The sequence below is a fragment of the Phoca vitulina genome, unplaced genomic scaffold (genome assembly GCF_004348235.1).
Source record: "Phoca vitulina isolate PV1807 unplaced genomic scaffold, GSC_HSeal_1.0 scaffold5, whole genome shotgun sequence".
Lineage (NCBI taxonomy): Eukaryota > Metazoa > Chordata > Mammalia > Carnivora > Phocidae > Phoca > Phoca vitulina.
Window position 1 is genome coordinate 3,837,144 of NW_022589708.1, and position 19,927 is coordinate 3,857,070.

The 19,927-nt window shown below is 44.6% G+C and overlaps 1 protein-coding gene across 2 annotated transcripts in view; it reads right to left on the reverse strand.

Moving 5' to 3' along the window:
• MYO16 (myosin XVI) overlaps positions 1 to 19,927 on the reverse strand; it is a 574,777-nt gene that overhangs the window by 236,061 nt on the left and 318,789 nt on the right. For both annotated transcript variants that reach the window (XM_032402627.1, XM_032402626.1), the window contains exon 16: positions 15,081 to 15,228. In XM_032402627.1, the coding sequence (XP_032258518.1) occupies positions 15,081 to 15,228 (148 nt within the window). The remainder of the gene's footprint in view (positions 1 to 15,080; positions 15,229 to 19,927) is intronic.

A 19,927-nucleotide genomic window follows, 5' to 3' on the forward strand; every position in this document is an offset into this window, starting at 1 on the left:
AGTTCTCGCCTCTTTATGGGAATTTCTCACACCAGGACTCTGGAAACTCGGCCAGGTTATTTCACACCTCAGTATTCGTTGCTCCCAACACCGCATCTTTCCCCGAAACAGAACTGCAATCTGAAAGGACTGATTTCTGCCGTATGCTACGTGCTTCTCTTATTTAGCACCAGCAATTCAAAAGGTGTACTGAGTATGAGTCGGACCAGTTCATTAGCACGAGTCACTGTGCAGTATGTACTCTTCAGGGAAGGAAGGGACCCGTCTGGAAGAAGCCCGCCATCAGCATTCATTTATGGAATTGTTGCTGTTTCGCTGTTCCGCTTCTGTGTGGTCGCTGCTCTCTAGATACCTGTCCCATGGGTCCTGCCTGGTCCCCACGGACCTTACACTCAGCCGGTATCTTTGCTTCTCTATTCCCAACGCCTTCGCCTTCCTGGGTTCCTCAAGTTCATCTGTGGGCTTGTAACTCCTGCTTCCCGGCCCCCTGCAGCCAGCACGGAGGCTCCTCGCCTGCTCCTACGGCCCTTGGTGCGGGGCCTCCTCGCCTGCTCCTGAGGCCCTCAGTCAGATGCTCAGGACACTTGTTACACTGTCACTGAGAAGCTGATGGCCCAGATTTTGAGCACTTTGAGCGGCTACCGAGTAGTGACCACGTCCTTTCCTGCATCCTCACAAAAGAGCACCGGGCCTGGGGCTCAGGAGATAATGCTTCCTTTCGAATGAGTGAGGGAAAGACGAGCGGAGACTTGAATCTCCTGGGACCGGCTGCCCGCAGCCTCTGGGTGGCGGGTCTCCTGGGCTCCCCCTCCTCTGCCCAGGAGGCCGTGGGGACCCCTCCGCCCATTTCAGCTTGCAAGAGCTAGACCGTGCGCTGCCAAGAGTGGAGGCAAGGAGGGCCAAGGGATGAGCCATCTGAGCGGTGGCTGCGTGGGGGCTTCAAGCCACGGCAGCCGCCACAGCCCAGCCACAGCAGCAGGGACCGGACTAGAGAGCCCGCGGGCGAGGCCGAGAGATGCAGGTCTGCTCTGTTTGCTGGGGGGCTTTAAGCAGGGTGCAGTGAGGACCTGACTTCTACTTTAGAAAGAGCACCTGACCGCAGAGTGTAGACCGTGGTAGGGCCGGTCGGTGTTCGGAAGCCCGAAAGGAAGGCTTGAAGAATTTCAGGTGGGCGAGGCTGGGCACCAAGCCCAGGACTGTAGTAGGAAGATGGGGAAAGGGAGCTGGGTCTGCTGTGCAGGTAGGCGGCACGGCCAGGACTTGCCCACAGACGGGGGTGGGAGGGAGGAGAGTGAAGGACAACACTGCAGGTTTTGGGAGGAGTGGGATGCCGCTTACAAACGCAGGGGAGATGGAGGGGAGAGAAGAGAAATGATCACCCCAAAGCTATCAGAAACTCACAAGCTTGTACGTCACCTTCTATACACCCAAGCCCCGTTCCCGCCAGCCCCTGCTGAAAAGGATTAGCACCACCTCTGCAGGTAAGCAAAAGGCAGGGTTCGGAGAGACACCCTATAACCTGTGGGGCGTCCCCGGGCTGGTGAATGGCTTACCCCGTGCATCTCTGCAGCCCACTCTCCCTTTGCTGCATTGTTATTCCTGAAAACAAATGCCCTGCAAGAACTTAGTGGTTCCAGAGATGAGTCGAACCCCTTAGAAGGTAACCCAGAAAAGCCGGGACTGTCTGGAATGACCACTGTCATTCTAGAAGGAAACGCTGCCCCCCAGTCGTCCCACGCCATCCATCCCTGCATTCGGGGGACCCTGCGGTTGATGCTCAGCTAACTCTTCATTCTGCAGAGCAGTGTCCGGAGATCCCAGGATGTCAACCCCCCTTGTTGGACACACGGGAGTCAAGAAAAGAGAGGTCACATTCAGAGCAACAGACCCCAGCAATCACCTACTTGCCAAGAGGAGTGAACAGGAAAAAGTGAAGCTGAACCCCTCAGGGTGTGACAAATGGATTAAAATAGACTCGGGCGCTGAACAAAGCCCACCAACCCGCACTCAGGGCAGAAGGGCTGAAATCAGGAGCATGCCACACGCTGGGCCACGTCGCCCAAGACAGCCCACTGACGCGCACCCAGGCCGCATCTCGCTGAGGTGAGGACACATGTCCTCACAGAGCTGCCTTTGTCCCCATCAGTGACCAGTCCTCAGTGCAACAGCAGAGCGGTTCTTTGAAGCTCTCTTCAGCGAGCCTGAAGATTTTCCTGGCTTCCCTGAGGGTAGCAACCCACTGACAGCCCCCAAGGCCTGTCTGATCTGCTCCCTGTGGGCGCTGACCTCCCTCCTCGTCCTCTGTGGGCTCCCCACTCCGCCACGGAGGGCTCCACGCTGCTCCTTGAGCTCTCTGCAGCTTCCCATCCTCGGTTTGCTCTACCTGTTCCCTCTTCCTTCTGGAACGTTCTTCTTCCGATTCCACCTTGGGTAACTCCCTTACGTCATTAAGAGTTTGCTCACGTCTGCCGTCTCTGTAAGCCCCCGCCACCCAGAACTTCCACCCGAGCCCCAGACTCCGCACTCCTGGTCCCTGTTCGCACGCCCTGCTTGCTTCCTTCCACAGCACTGAGCACCCTGGCACGCTCTTGAATTTCCTCGTTCACGGCACCCACTGTTCCTCGTGTGTCCCTCTGTGGGAATTTAAGGTCCAAGAGGGCGCAGATGCTTGTCTCAATCACTGGTAAGCTGAAAAATTCTCAGCACAGAATAGGGTTGACTCTGGACTGTATGCATCCTTATCCCCAAAACCCTGCTTGTGCTTAAGATAAACATTTTCAGAGTGATGTCATGCCTCTCCTTGTTTGGGTTCATTTGCCACAACCTGGGGCTTTCCAGCACTGCTCTTGGGGTGTTTATTTTCGGACTTGGCTGGTTTTATCTGTTCTGACACTGAGGTCTTGCTGTTACTGAACTCCGTCAGCTAGAACCTTCTTACAGAATCCTGGAGGAAGCAAGCGTTTCTGCTGCCTGCCACTATTCATTTAGAGGTGCCGAGTCAAAGCATATGTTGAAATATACCCCATAACCTCTAGGTTTTTATACCTAAAAGCTTGATCTGGATAGAATGTTGGCTGCATCAGTCTCCCCAGCCGGACCCCACAGATCAGACTGTGAGGCGCTGTGGGAGCTGTGGTCGGGTGCACCGAACTGGAGACGTTGTGAGGTAGCGGACTGACTACCCTGGGCGGCAGCCGTGCCAGCCTGAGGGGTCACCCGGCACTGGGGACGAAAGGCGTCCAGGAGGCTCAGGGAGCTTGGTCAGGGGCGTGGAAGGCTGGGGTTGCTGGGGAGGCGAAGGGGAGATGCTGCAGGTTTGTGTGGGGGTTGCTTCCCAGGACCCCAGACTGGGACATGTCCAGTTAGAGATCTCTGGTAGGTATCCCAGTGTTTAGGGGGCCACGGAAATGTCCCTCTCATAGGCACTTGCTTTATGTGTTAGTACCAGGACCCACATGTTTTAACAGGCCAATTCCTGCAAGACAACCGAGGCTGTGACCGCTAGCCGAAGAAGAAGGTGCCGTCGCTGTGCTCTCCTGGAGGGTCCGCGGGGAGGCCTCCTGTAGCCAAGAGCTCACCCGGAAAAGTCGCCACAGTCAGAACAAAGCGAACAAGCCGCCACGTGACAGCTCACATGTCACGGCCCACACCTCGGTTCCAAAATCAGTCTACACGTGCAGGCCGGGAAAGATCTGGCTTGGGAGTAATTCCTGTAAAATATCAAGGCTCTGCATGTCCATTCACGGTGAGGCTCACAGACAGTCCTGCTGTGGCAGATTCCCCAAACCAGCAAAAAACAACGAGGCCCAGCATGCTTGGCCTGAATCCTGAAAATTCTGAATCTGCAAGAAAGCAGGGATTAAGAGGGCAGAGGGAGAAGGAAAGTGTGTGAGCAGAAAGCTTGCAGCAAGAAGGGGAAGTGAAAGTGGGGAGGTTTGGGGTCATGGTGGGGAGAGAGGGGCAGGGTGGGTGGAGTGCGGCTGGGGTAGGTGGAGAGGGGGTGGAGGAAGAGGAGACAGAGGGGAGAGGGTGGGTGGGTGCAGAGGAGTGGGTAGGAGAGGGGCCTTTGGGGGCCGGGGCAGAGGGACCGGCCAGAGGTCAGGCTTCTGCCTCCTGTCCACCCTCACCATACCTCACTCATACCAGGAAGATGGACAACTGTCATCGGCGCCCTTGGGGGCTCCGGCCTCTCTTGATATGTCAGAAGACACTTCTCTGGCGGCTGCGAGCATTTCGTGGCCCTTTTTCCAACACTTGCCTGAAATCTTTCACCTGTTATTTGGAGATCAGGGTTTGAAAGGCAGAGATGTGATGTATTTAAGAGAGGCCTGGGCAAAGCCACGTGACACTGGGTGATTCCGTCAATGTTGCCTTGTGTCAGGCTGAGCTGTGGGATGAGTGAGATGACATGTGTCAAGTGCTCAGCACACACAGGTGCTGGGTAGTATGGTTCTAATTGTCCTTCCCACATGCTTGCTGATTCGGCGGGGGATCCACAGGAACAAGAGCCCCTTCCCGTCACTGCACGGGATGTAATTTTCGATTTGTGTGCACACGCATTATACACACGTTTTATCACAAGGGTCTGCGTAAATATCCACATCACATTATCCGTTTCAAACCCGCCCTGTCGTAGGCACAGTGCATGTCTGCTCTGACCGTCACGCAATCCACTGGAGGAGACACCTGACCGCTAACAAAGCACGCATTCCCAAATCTTACTGAGGTCATCACCTCTTGTGATTAAATAAATGCAGGTCTTTTGGCTTGGAGAAAATCTTTTTTCTGACTCCAGCCGATACAGAATGACAAAGCATTTGAAGCATTCAAATTGATTTTCTGCCCTAGGGAAAATGTGAAACAGGAAGTTTTGCAGCGTTCGGTTTCTGCCTTAGGTTGTAAGAGGACCCGCTCTGCTAGCCTGCCTGTAAGGGGGGGGCAGCTGAGCAGCCCCGCCTGTGGCTGATGGGAAGGCCAGGCCCCCGCGCCCACCCCCCCACACACCTGCTCTCCGTCACCCTCGCTTCTTCAAAAGGCTGTGCTGATTGTCATCAAAAGATGCAACTAAATTTCACAACTGCAATATGTCAGAGTGAAGGACTTGACGCACGACAGAAATTCAGGTCACACACACGGGGGAAGACTTCCCAAGGTCCCAGTTCTTCTAGGGGAGCTAAAGCTCTCATGCCAACTCATAATCTCTTGCAAAGCAATGACTACTTCAGTTACTCACACATGGCCTCGGTGGAAAAGAGCCTTCTATAATGACAGTAACAATGTAACGGGTCCGTCCGGTCCGTCCCGCGCCCTGCTCTGCGGGCTCCCAGAGGAGCCCCCCCAAAGGACCACATGCACCACTGCGCTGAGGCTGGCCCCCTTCACAGGAGAGCATGGGGAGCACAGACAGCCTGCACGATTCCCCCAAACTACCGAGGCAGGGAGAGGGGCGTCCGGTAGAAGCTGGGTGCTTGCAGCAGCTCACATGCCTTTATCATTGAATATTTACCAAGCACAAAACACAGTCACCCCATTGAGAGGACACAATCCCCCTAAATGTCAGCAGGAGCAGGACTGGACTTTAGAGGCCACATCGGCGTGTGATTTTGCTAAGAGTTATTCGTGTGTATTGATTTCAGCAATGCGGTTCTATCAGCCGGACAAGGAACCGCATCTTATCTTCCGCCGGGCTGTGTCTGTCCAATGCATCCTGTGAACTACAAAGGGAGACTGGAAGACCACTGGGGAGGGAGCATGTGGAAAGCGCTGCTAAGAGAGCTCTTTATGTGGCGTGGTCACTGACTCAGTAAGGGGAGGAAGCCAGGCTGGAGCAGGCGCGGGTGGGGATGGTGGGGACGGCTCACCCAGGCTTCCCTGTCACATGGAAATGGTCACTCCACCTCTGACCCAGAGGAAGGCCAGTGTGGGACTGCCAGGTGCCAACAGCAGATGACGCTGACGAGCAGGGATGCGAGCGAAGACCTGACACCCACTGTGTTAGCCTGGCAGCCATGGTGGATGGGAAGCAGCCCTCACCTGAGTCTCACCTGAGTGTGGGGTGCTGCTTGCTAGTCGCATGGGTGGGTCTGAAAAGAAGGAAAACAGATTCTCTCGGTCTCTCACATGGAACTGTGAATGAGTCCCTCTAAAATAACAGGGAAACACCAAGCAAACACTTGAGTGTGCCCTGTGGCCCTTCTCCACAGGCTTCGTCAGTCGGCCGGAGTCACGCCTCCCTCTACAGAGGACATCACCACCACCGGCGGAGCGCTGGTCCTCTAAGCCCACACCCGTCTGCCATCTTGATCCAGTTCTTCATGATTTAGAATGCAATAAAATCACTGTCATTTATAAGGGGGAAATAATTCTAAATGGAGAGAGACAGAGATGAGGGAGACAAAGAGAGACTGAGAGGGAAGGAGGCTCTTGGGCGTGGAAGGGAAGGAGGGTCCTAGGCGTCAGACACTAAGGCCGGTGGGGAGGCCATTTTCCAGTGAGTGTTTAGTTCTGGGGAGGCTGAGTCTTCACTTGAGTGAGAAGCAATGACTGCCATAGGTTCACACCTGCACAAACCAGATGATATCAGCCACAACTCTTTATCCTAAACTTCTGGACACGAGTATGTTCTACTATTCACATTTTTTTCCTTTTGTAAGTTAATGCAGTGTTTATATTCCCAGCAAGGTTGGCAGTATGCTTTAATCAAATACTTTAATTCTGGGAAAAGCCATATGAATATTCTCAACAAATGAGAACTATATAAAGATTATAAATACACTCATATCAATTCACGTTTAGATTCTGCTTCAAATGAGTTCAGGTTGTTAGTCTTTCCACGAACACATGAGTCATAAATAAAGTTTTGGTTTTCAGAACATTTTGTATTTGGGGGCTATAAAGACTCGATTGAAGCTCTATACTACAAATTTTTACAACTAATTTACTGACTAGGAAAGTGAGACACAGAGCACTTAACTCTCCTAATATGAGAGTGGATTTCCTTTTTCTAACTGAAAGATAAACATGGTGACTAATCATCTAATGTCAACTGACTGTTTATTTCTTCACTCAGCATAAAACTAAATTTTCCCTTGACTGATATTCAACTCCACTCTGAGACATGAGTAGAGAGAATCTCAAAGAACATGTTGACAATCTCTTCCTTCAAATTCCTTTTGGCCTCATCAGCTCTGTTTCCTTTTATCATCGAGAAGACTTTATTTGATATGACAGAAAAGCAATATTCATGAAATATTTCTGAGCTAGGTGGTTTCATAGTTAAATTGGTATTTACCAAATATTCATCTGACATGAGTGTAAAGAGCGAGATTGAAGGGGCAGGCAAATAAGCATCTGTGCAGACAGGACAGGCAGAGGCCAGGCCTGGCCGGGGAAGAGAAAGGTTATCAAAATGGTCAGCACATGGTGTTGCATTTAAAGAACAAAGATGAGGGGTGCCTGAGTGGCTCAGTCAGTCAAGCATCCAACTCTTGATTTCGGCTCAGGTCATGATCTCAGGGTCATGAGATTAAGCCCTGCATCAGACTCTGCACTGGGCATGGAGCCCACTGGGGATTCTCTCTCTCCCTCTCCCCCCTGCTTTCTCCTGACCCCCCAGGCGCACCCTCTCTCTCTCTCTCAGAAATAAATTTAAAAAATCAAATAAAGAACAAAGATGTGAGAATATTTGGGGATCAAGATACCTTCTTTTTGCACTGGTGACTGGGAAAGTGAACACGATCCAACTGGAATTTCAAGGAACAGAAACAAAACTCTGAAAAGAGTGTAAGAGGCTGGTTATGCCGAGAAAAGGTATGTTTTCATCTGTTTTCTTCAAATCATGAGGGTGCAGACAGTGAAATTAATGTTTATATGTCAGAAAAGACTGTCAGTTTCTAAGCGCTAAGGCTGGCTATCGCTCTTCCCAAATGGACAAACAGTGATCAGTGGCAAGCGGTTGAGCGCTTGGGTTCTGGAGACAGACCAGCAGGTTTGAAATCACTGTGCCCCCATTTCCTTCCCGCTCAGCCCTGGGCAGTTACATGTCCTGCAGAGCTCAGTGCGCTCATCGAAAAAAAAGGAACAATATTAATATCTATATCATAGAATTGCTAGAAGAATTAAATGAAATAATACAAGCAATTACTGATCACAGTGTCTGGGACTTAATGTCAGTGGAACATATAATACAGTCTTAAAAGTAGTTTCTTGTTGGTTTTCGTGCCTGTCCATAGAGGTACGCATGTTTGTTTATACGTGTGAATGCACCCTCAAAATTTTGACCATGCTATTAGTGTCAAAAATCTGAGGAAGAAAAAAGAATTACAAAGTTGAATTTAGCAAATGGTTTTCTCACTCTCGTAGAGGCACGAAATGTTAACTGTGATGCAAATTCATGTATGGAATAATTTCAAAACTGTTGGTATAAGTGATGGAGAACTGAACAGGTCAGAGTTCAAACATCACCTCCATCCCATGCTGGTTAACCAAGTACCCACAGCTCTCAGGCACCCTGTCTGCAACATGGGGAGATCAGTTATAACCTTCCACAATTATCCGGAACAAAGAGAAAAATCTGTGGAGAGTGCTCAGTCGGTGATGATTTTATTAATTTTGGAAGTATCACAATGGTAACCATAAGGGTACCATCAACAGAAACAACAGATGTCACCATGTAACACACATCACTGACTTAAAGTAGAAATCTGAACTTTTGAGGTATATTCAGACATCAAAATTCTCATACACAAACTACTTAATAATATTGTGGATTGGGTGGATCATAATGTTGGTTTTTTTTAAGATTTTATTTATTTTATTTTAGAGAGTGAGCACAAGCAGGGGGCAGGGGCAGAGGGAGAGGGAGAGAGAGAACCTCAAGCAGACTCCACACTGAGCCCAGACACCAACACGGGGCTTGATCCCTCAACCACGAGATCATGACCCAAGTGGAAACCAAGAGTCTGATGCTCAACCAACTGAGCCACCCGGGCGCCCCTCATAGTGTTGTTTTAACCTTTAACCCCCAAAAATATTTTGGGGGAAATACACATAAAACAGAAATTATATGGCAATGCCTTACAGTTTTTATTTGCAGGCCTTCCGAAATATGTTTGCATAATTAATGGTCTTGCATATGGGTAGCTATTTGGAACTGCCAGTTAGAAAATCCACAGGGTAAGCTGGACCACAGTCACTCAGCGGGGGCAGAGCTGGGCCTGCTGCCCGGGTTCCTGACACCTGTGTCCTGACGCCGGGGCTGACACTCCTCTGGGCGGCGGGGGACCAGCGTGGCAGCTGAAGCATCATGGGCTTCGTGCGGCTGCTTATTGGTGCCCAGCTTCCCTGTCCGCCTCTGTGGTTAAACAGCTCCTATCCTCCACCCTTTCCCCTTGACTCCGGGGCTCGGGTCAGCCTGAGACCTGAGCCGGGCTGCCAAGGTGGCCTCTAGGAGACAGAAAATAGGAACTCCTGCTTCCTCCCCAGGGTTCCTAAAACATGGAAGGTGAGGGCTGTGTGTGTCACATTTTTCTCCATGTTCCAAAACACATGCAAATAAAACAGATGTGAGAGAGAGAGAGGGAGGCAGAGACTGAGAGACGATCTAGTTATGCGTGTGGGAACACCACTTCTTATTTTCCAGTGAGTTATGCGATCCTCTCAATCTCCCTCTTTTTCTTTTCTTCTTTCTTTCTTAAATGTGTTAGTGTGGGGTATACGACACTTGCAAAGAGTTCTAATGAACAGCAAATTTGAGGCCACACATACCTGGGTTTGGAATCTGTCTCTTTCATTTGCTACACTTACCAGCTAAATGTCCTTAAGTTACATTTCTGTGCTTCAGACTTATTATAAAAACAATTTAGAATATTCATAACTCCCCGTAGGGTTCTGAAGACTAAAGAGGTAGAGTACCATGCCTGATATCTGTGTGTGCGTGTTTTTTTCCCCTCTCTCTCCTCTTCTGGGTACACATCACTCAAGAATAAAAAGAAGGAAGAAACCCCTGCCCCTGACTCCTCGCTGTTGGCTTTCCACAAGTGGAATTCGCCTGACCATTCACAGAGGTGACCCAACCCTTTCTATATTTCCAATATTATAACCTTCAGCTAGGATAATGCCATCTCTTATGGCTTAAAATTTTAATTATGCTACTTGATAAAGAAGCAACCCAGAATTGTTTTCTCTGGTAGAGGTGACAAGGTCTACAATGCCCTAAGTTAGTTTTGTTTAACTAATTTTAAATAAAAAAAAAAAGGTACACCAACACTGACCTTGTGCTTTCACTTTCATTTTCCTTAAAAATGTCCTTGACACAAAGTTACAAAGGCAGTGGTTGTCAATTTATAGGCAACATTGTTGTGGACACAATACAGGGTTAAAGCTAAAAGTCAGTAGGACTTGGACTCAAATCTGGCACCTGGTTGACCTCTCTGTCTTCACGGCCCGGTCTATCCAATGTGGATGTGGTCCTGCACCCTCCGCTCAGTTACAGGTGAGGACTCAAAGAGACAAGGAAGATGACACGAGGATAAGGTCTAGAACCTGACGGGGGCTGCTCCTTAAGCTGTATGTACTACAACTGTGAATATTATTTAGATAACTAATAATAGGGACGCTTGGGTGGCTCAGTCGTTAAGCATCTGCCTTCGGCTCAGGTCATGATCCCAGGATCTTGAGATCGAGCCCCACATCGGGCTCCCTGCTAGGTGGTGAGTCTGCTTCTTCCTCTCCCCCTGCCCCTGCTTGTTATCTCTCTCGCGTGTTCACTCTCTCTCTCAAATAAATAAATAAAATCCTTAAAAAAATATGTAACTAATAATACAGTCCGGTAGAAAACAATTTTGGTTCTTCTTATCTGGAAACTTTGCCTTGGGAGCACCTTCAAGATTTGCTTGCCTAAACTACGTGGCCAAATAAATCTTTTATTGTATCACAAAACCCAGAAGACTCATCCTCAAATAATATTTAAGTTGACCCTTAACTATTTTTTAATTATGCGAGACTTTCTCGGATGAAGTCAAATGTACATAATAGATCCTTAGCAAAATAAAAATAAACTCTCACTTAGAGTTAATTGTCAGAGCGTCTACTGCGACAGGTGTACTCCCAGGCAGGAATCACAAGTTCAAATACTCGATGAGTCAGAGTTTCCTTTCACTAACACGCAAGGTTAGAAACAGGTCACACGCTCTGAGTCAACGATTGCTTGCTTTCAGCTTATAATTCAAAATCTGACCTTTTCTGAAAATGTTACTATGCAGCATCACAATCATTTCCATCGCTCATCAGTAGGGAGGAAGATTAGGAATAACTTCTTTGCTTTTCAGAGTCCAGCTGTTCTGGGACTAAACCCATAAAAGCTGTTTAAATGAGGTTGAAGATCAGCAATTAATGACTATTTCTAACTTTCATTAAAGCTCAATTCCCACGAACACAGACTATATTTATTCTGTACAAAGGAATTTGAAATAGAACTTGAAAAACAAACAGCCAGGAAAAGAAGAAGTAAATCATAGGAAGAACCATAAATAAAAAAGAAACCTTAAGTGAGGAGCTTTTTTTTTTTTTCCTGGGCTCCTGACCCTGTGGAGAGTGCGCCATCTAGTGGGAATTCTTGATGAACGCAATCTTATTTCCACTGCTTAAAATGTTAAGACTTGTTTTCCTTGTCACCATTGTTGTTGTTGTTTTAACAATCTGTACAGAAAGATCCTTATGCAAAGTGTTATAAATATTGTTTTCATGCAGATCAGCTATAGGAACTCATGTCTGTACCATTTATGTTCCATACTTAAGCAAGAGTGCTATCTGCTTGTTCTAGGTATCCTTCCAATTTTACAAGCAGGAAAGTATTTTTAGGTGCATTTAACACTGAAATAAACCTCCATAAATTTTCATGTGAGACTCCGAAAACTTTTAGTTCCAAAAACGGAGTCAAAGTTTAAAAAAAAAAAAAAAAAAAAACCACTTCCGTAGCTTTAATTCTAAAGCATCAGCTCCAGCAATGTTTCCTTCTCCTTGGAATTCAATTATATAAGAACAGAGGGTGGATACTGAGTAGGTCTCCAGCTCCCAGTTACTGTTCCATGTGTTTTTCATGTTTCATGCAGGTAATGGGTTGTTAATAATGAAGAGGAAAAAAGGTGCATTTGGAGGAAGCAGGCTTGCAATTCTTTGTAGCATTTGCCTTAAGACTAAACATACCTCATCAACATTTCAGTACAAGTTGCACTGTGGAATGAGCATTGAAAAAGCAAAGGCATATTCAGATGGTGTACTTAATAGATACATAGGTGCCTTTTTAAAGAAAATCAGATAAGTAGATGTGATGGTAGCAACAGTACTCTTCACAACAGTATGTGTCCACATAGTGATTTTTCCCAGACCTATCGAGTGCTGATTTTTAGGAGGAACCTGGAAGGGCCACTGATTCGTGAAAAGTTAGAAAGTTAGCAAGTTGAGATTTATACTGCTGACTGCAAACAAGCCAAACAATTTTAAAAATTATGGTCCTTAAGGCACATCATTACCAGATAAAGATTAGACCCCAACCTCAACTCATATATCAGACAAATACTTGCCAGCACACTGTAAAAAGTGAGAAGACCCACACAGCACAAACCACAAAAATAGTATGCTATATAATGCACTATAACTTGCAAAACAGCTTGTTTTATTGTCAAAAAACATTATGCCTGTGGAATTCTCATTGTACAAATGTTCTGATTGATATTTTTATGAATCTGGGGTTGTGGTATGTATTTTTATTGAGGAATGTTGTTTTGTTCCCATTAGATATTTATAATACATTTTAATAAAACAACCTCTTTGTTCAAGGGAATTGAATGATTCATGATTTTGCTGAGTTCTTTCCTGTTGGAGCTTCTCACAAAGCAACCCCTGGCTGTTTGACTTTCTAAATAGCCTGAGTGATTCCAAACTCTCTTTAGCAAAGAGAGATGAATGCTGGAACTGGACCTCAATAAAGAAAAGCTTGTTTTCTCCCCCACACTCACACACTTGGAGAGACGGGTCCAAACCTCAAACCCAGAAGTTAAACGTTTTCTTTGCATGGTAGATTAGATTATGGTCCTTTACTCTTCAGTGGTCTATGTCGGAAATGCCAAGTGCACATGGGCAAATACACATAGATGCACCCCCCAAACCAATTATCTGCTATCAACGTTGAGTTTTTACTTTTAAGCAAGATTCGGAACACAGAAATCCATGGGACTTTTTTCTCGTGCGCCTACTCCTGAACACCTGACCCGGGGTTTCCAATCTGATGCTTTTCTTCCCAGGGAGAATGTCTCCCATTGGAGATGCTCAATGTGGCAAAACAAAAGCTAATTCCAGGGAATGGGCTTTTAGCACGGCTGTTATGGCCCATATTCCCTTTGGCGCAAGCTTCTTTATGGTTCTAGGTTTGATTTCCTCCTTTACGAAATGAGGGGATTTGATAAAAACATTTCTAGTGCCCTAGGAACTTAATATTCCCATTTTTTCTTTTCTTTTTTTACGACTTTTACCTGAGCTCCCATGCTCTAATACTAGTGTTTTCTTTATCTTCGGAATTTCTGTTGTTTGGGAGCACAGTAAACCACCAAAGTCTTTCACTTTAAATAAAACACAATTTTGGGCGCCTGGGTGGCTCAGTTGGTTGGGCGGCTGCCTTCAGCTCGGGTCATGATCCTGGAGTCCTGGGATTGAGTCCCGCGTCGGGCTCCCTGCTCAGTGGGGAGTCTGCTTCTCCCTCTGACCCTCCTCCCTCTCATGTTCTCTTTCACTCTCTCTCTCTCAAATAAATAAATAAAATAAATAAATAAATAAAACACAATTTTGATGAGTTCTTCTTAACCTCTTGACTACTCTTCCCCTTTCAACATGACACATTGTACCTCTACTCCTGGATCTCATATCTTCAAAGAAATGGAATGAGAGTGGTTAATATTGTCAGCGGGAGTTGGAATAGGGACAATTCATCCCTTTGCCTGGCCCCTGTGCCCCACCGTCAGGAACACCTCACGGCAGCCGCCACGGTAAAGGCTGCCCCATGCCTCTCTAACCCCATGCCTCTCCAACCCAGGAGCTCAGCGCCCTTGAGACCCCATCGCCCCCCAAAAGTCCCTCAGCTCTCACACTGGCATCTGCCCCGTAGACTTCTCTACCTTCACCCTCAAGAGGAGTCCTCAGGCCATGCCCTTCCTCTCCAAGCATTCTTTAACTCTTCTCACAAGATTTCTCAACAATTATGAAAACACACACCATTCTTCTTGAATCCAATAACAAACACCCAATAAACTACTAATCAGGTGGTAACAGGTATCTGAAATAAATTCCTATCGCTTTGAGCCCAGTGCGTCTGCCCAGCCATGGATTTACCAGTGAGCTCTCTTGCTCCTTTCTCCCACCTGCTTCTCTCCTGAATGGGGCTTACCCTCCTCACTGTTTCCTTCTCATCCTGATCCAAATCTGGACCAATCTTCATGGGGAGACGCCTCGGATCAGGCAGGTGGTGGAAATGCGCACAATGTGAAGACATCCCTCAGCTCCCTACCTTTACGTCTCCCTCACCCCTATCCCATCCCATGACCAATGAGTCTGCCTTCTAGCAAATGCTTTCTGCCTCCGGTGCAGAAAATCAGCTCTCCAGTTTATGTGTGTGGTTTGTCTTCATCCATCATGCAATTTCATCTGTTACTAATGAATAATGATTGCCAAATAATATTTCCCATTATTTCAAAAGACTACCAAAGATTAGGAATGCATAACTAATGTTATATCCAAAATACCCAAAGGAATATAAAAGTTCATACATACACTAATTATTTAAATCTGATCTGAAAACTAGGAAAACAAAAACATAACTTAATACAAACACACAAATACATGTGCACACCTCAACATTCAATTAAACTGTTACAGTCCTGTTACCCCAAAGGTTGTAACCTAACAGTGCCCAATTATTCTCTTTGACTCACCACTTCTTCTCTGAAAAATAAGAAGAAAATTTAAGACTGCTAAAATGCCATCACAACTTGAGGACAGAATTACTGCATAGAAAATATGCAGTCACTTACCGGTGCGCACATGAATTATTAAGGTGAAGTCCGTATTTTTCTTCAGCAGATAACCCATCCATCAACAAGTAGAAAATGAGAAAATTGCTCTGGCCAACAGGTTGTGAAACAAGTCTGGATTTCTCGAGCATATATGTATAAATTCTGGCTGGTTAAGGAAAAAAAAAATGTGATCCTGTTAAATGGCATTACTAGTTTCATTTCCATAAATTTACACAAACTAATTAATTGCAAGAGATAATAATGCAGCCGTTTTCAAATACAGACCTTTTGAAAAATATCAGTCGGCTTTATTGTTTAGAGCAGTTTTTAGGTTTACAGAAAAATTTAGCAGAAAATCCTGAGAGCCCCATTGTACCCTCTTTCCTCCCCAACGCACAGTTTCCCCTTTATTAACATCTTGCGTTACTGTAGTAAATTTGTTAAAACTGATGAGCCAATATTGATACTTCATTATTAACTAAAGTCTGTAAATGTATGTTGGTGTTCGCTCTGTGTTGTACACTCTATGGGTTTTAAGAAACTCATAACACCACGTATCCACCAGCATAGTATCATACAGAGCTGTCTAATTGCCCTAGAAATCCCATGCTCCACTATTTCTCCCTTCCTCCCTCCCTAACCCCTGACACCCACTGCTCTTTTTACTGTCTCTGTAGATTTACCTTTCCCAGAATGCTGTACAGTTAGAATCATACAGTACGTAAACTGTTCAGGTTGTAATCGTTTCAGTTTCTTTCATTCAAGAATATATATTTAAGGGTCGTCTTTGTCTTTTCATGGCTTGATAGCTCATTTCCTATATCAGTGAATATTGGTCCATCATAGGAACGTACTATAGCTTATTTATCTACTCACCTATTAGAGGGCATCTTGGTTGCTGACAGTTTTTGCAATTATGAATAAAGCTGCTATAAACATTTGTATCCACATTATGTGTGGACATAAGTTTTCAACTCAGTTGGGTAAATACCAAGGAGTGTGATTCGTAGATCGTATGGTAAGACTATGTTTAGCTTTGTAAAATACCACCAAACTGTCTTCCAAAGTGGCTGCACCATTTTGCATCCCCACCAGCAATTAACCAAGAGTTCCTGTCGATCCACATCCATTAGCCAGTAGTTAGTGTTGTAAGTGTTTTGGATTTCAGACATTCTAATAAGTTTGCAGTGGTATTTCATTTTTGTCTTAACTCACATTTCCTAGATGACCTATAATGTGGAGCATCTTTTCATATGCTTATTTATTTTCCATTTGTGTATCTTCTTTGGTGAGGTGTCTAGATATTTTCATCATTTTTTAAAGTGGGTTGTTTGTTTTCCTATTGCTGAGTACTAAGAGTTCATTGCACATTTTAGCTAACAGTCCTTTATCAGATGTGTTTTTTTGCCAATATTTTCTCCTTATCTGCAGCTCATCATTTCATTCTCCTAACAGTGTCTTTCACAGAACAGTCATTTTTAACTTTAATGAAGTCCAGCTTATCAATTCTTTCTTTCATGGATTGTGTTTTTAGTGTTGTATTAAAAAGGCATTGCCAAACGTTAGGTCACCTAACAATTTATCTAATATTATCTTTTAAAAAGTTTTACAGTTTTGTTTTTACATTTAGATTTTTGATCCATTTAGAGTCTTTTTTTTTTTTTTTTTTGCATGTGGATGTCCTGCTGTTCCAGCATAACTTGTTGAAACGCCTATCATTTCTCCATTGAATTACTTTTGTTCCTTTGTTAAAGACCAGTTAACTACATTTATGTGGGTCTGTTTCTGAGCTCTCTATTCTGTCCCATTGATCTATTTTGTCTATTCTTCACCAATACCACACTGTCTTGATTCCTGCAGCTTTAGAGTAAGTCTTGAAGTTGGGTAGCACCAGTCCTCCAACTCTGTTCTTCTCTTTAAATGTTGCATTGGCTATTCTGGATCTTTTAACTCTCCATATAAACTTTATGTCAATATCCACAAAGTAACTTGCTGGGATTTCTATTAGGATTGTGTTGAACCTATAGATCAAATTGAGAAAAACTGATGTCTTAACGATACTGAGCCTTCCTATCCATGAACATTGAATATCTCTCCATCTATTTAGATCTTCTTTGATTTTTTTATCAGAGTTTTGTAGTTTTCCTCATAAAGATCTTAGAAATATTTTGTTAGATTTATACCTACGTAGTTCATTTTTTGGTGGTAGTGGAAATAATATTGTGTTTTTAATATCAAATTCCAATTGTTCATTGCTGATATATAGGAAAGCAATTGACTTTTGCATATTAAGCATGTATCCGGCAACCTTGTTGGCTTACTAGTTCCAGGAGATTTTTGTTGGTGTGATTCTTTCCAAATTTCTACAGAGATAATCATGTCATCTGTGAACAAAGACAGTTTTATGGGGCGCCTGGGTGGCTCAGTCGTTAAGCGTCTGCCTTCGGCTCAGGTCATGATCCCAGGATCCTGGGGTCGAGCCCCGCATCGGGCTCCCTGCGCCGCGGGGGGCCTGCTTCTCCCTCTCCCACTCCCCCTGCTTGTGTTCCCTCTTTCGCTGACTCTCTCTCTGTCAAATGAATAAATAAAAATCTTTAATAAAAAAAAAAAAAAAAAAAAGACAGTTTTATTTCTTTCTTCCCAATCTGTATATATACATATTTTTTTCTTGTCTTACTGCATTAGCTAGGACTTCCAGTACAATGCTGAAAACATGGAACTTTTGTGCACAATATAATCTGATGCAAAACACGTCCTTGGGTATAACAAAAGCACCCAAAAAAGTTTTAGAATTTTCTTCATTACTGTCTTACAATTTGAAAGCACAAATCATATTGCCATGGTATATATATATATATATACAGACATTGATTATAAAGTGTTCTGCTGTAGGCCCCCTAGCAAGTATTGCTATCGACCAGATCAGAATTGTATAGAGCCACACTATACAAAGACCAAAAAACATAGACAATAGTCTCTCGCTGCTGCACACACTGGCAGCAACCCACTGCAGGAAAGGCAAACATGACTTGAATTTATGCAGACGCAATTTAATATATAGAAGGTATATTAGGAAAATTTCAAGACCTATATTGAAATCATAAAAAAGGAGCCAAGTCATGGTTTATAGCCTGGTAGTAGATAATGAAAGAGATGCCTCGATAATAAGGTTTACATCCCAATTAAGGAGTAAGGCAGGTGATGTGTTTATAAAGTAGTGCATGCCCAGCGTGAAGAGTGTTTAGCCATCTTGTGGTTTGTCGTGACCTCACATGTACAGTAGAGAGTAATATCTATCATTTGGGGTTTCTGTCTTTAAACATTACAAAAATACAAACAAAAATAACCCATGACATGAGGACATGTTGTTGACATTTTATTTCACAGAAGCTGAACAATGACAAAAGGATATAGGATGGGAATCACAAGCCTGATTTGCTTCAGAGATAGGACTGGTAATACAGAAATTACTGTCAATCAACATTTATGGCTACATGTTTGGCGGGCTGAAAATTCTAGTTTTTCTGGAGTATTTTTTATTTGAATTTAGGTTTATTCTTATCATTATGAACAGCCAGTAAACAATTAAGCGTTCCAATTTCAAATGCAACTGTGAATTACCGTAGTTTCCCACTCCAAAGTAAGGATCCAAGGTCAATATATATATATATTTTTTTTTATCAAAAGGAGGCAGTTCTTAGGAAGTCAAATGGATGTAATTATACCCTACATTTGAACTAGAAACATCATCCTGTGTAATGAGTCTGCTGATAATTATTCTAGAGTCCTGCCTCCAAAAGCAAAAATGTGAGGTCTCCTAGTTTTGGTTTTACAGAGCAAATCTACTTGAACAAATGGAACCACTCATACGTGCTCTCCCTCTGGTAAAGTTCATTAAGTGGTCAGTCCAGCCTGTCATCATGATTATTAGTGCAAAAAAAGAAAAAAAAAACAAAAAACCCAAGACCTCAAAATTAACACTCCCTACTTAGAAAAGTTGTTTTATTAGAAACCTTTTAGAAAAGTTGTTGTAAGTGCATAAAGAAAGTCTCTTTCAAAATATCCCTTTAATTAGTTGTCCAAAGGTGATGCTAAAATTAGAATAGGGTAGCGTTGTTTCTTTCCCATCTCTCCTTGAGTGTTAAATCAGGTGATAATTTCAAGGAGAGGTCTTAACTACTACACTTTCTTTCCTCTCTTTTTTTCTTTCTTAAGCAAATTATTTGCTGAAAACATTTTCCATGTAGTATTAATAATATTAGCCCTGCTGGACTACTGGGTATTTACCCCAAAGATACAAAAGTAGGGACCCGAAAGGCTACGTGCACCCCGATGTTTATAGCAGCAATGTCCACAATAGCCAAACTGTGGAAAGAGCCAAGATGTCCATCAACAGATGAATGGATAAAGAAGATGTGGTATATATATACAATGGAATATTATGCAGCCATCAAAAGGAATAAGATCTTGCCATTTGCAACGACGTGGATGGAACTGGAGGGTATTATGCTGAGCGAAATAAGTCAAACAGAGAAAGACATGTATCATATGACCTCACTGATATGAGGAATTCTTAATCTCAGGAAACAAACTGAGGGTTGCTGGAGTGGGGGGTGGGGTGGGAGGGATGGGGTGACTGGGTGATGGACACTGGGGAGGGTATGTGTTCTGGTAAGCGCTGTGAACTGTGCAAGACTGTTGAATCTCAGATCTGTACCTCTGAAACAAATAATGCAATATATGTTAAGAAAGAAAAAAAGAAGAAGAAGAATGTAGCAGGAGGGGAAGAATGAAGGGGGGGAAATCGGAGGGGGAGAAGAACCATGAGAGACGATGGACTCTGAAAAACAAACTGAGGGTTCTAG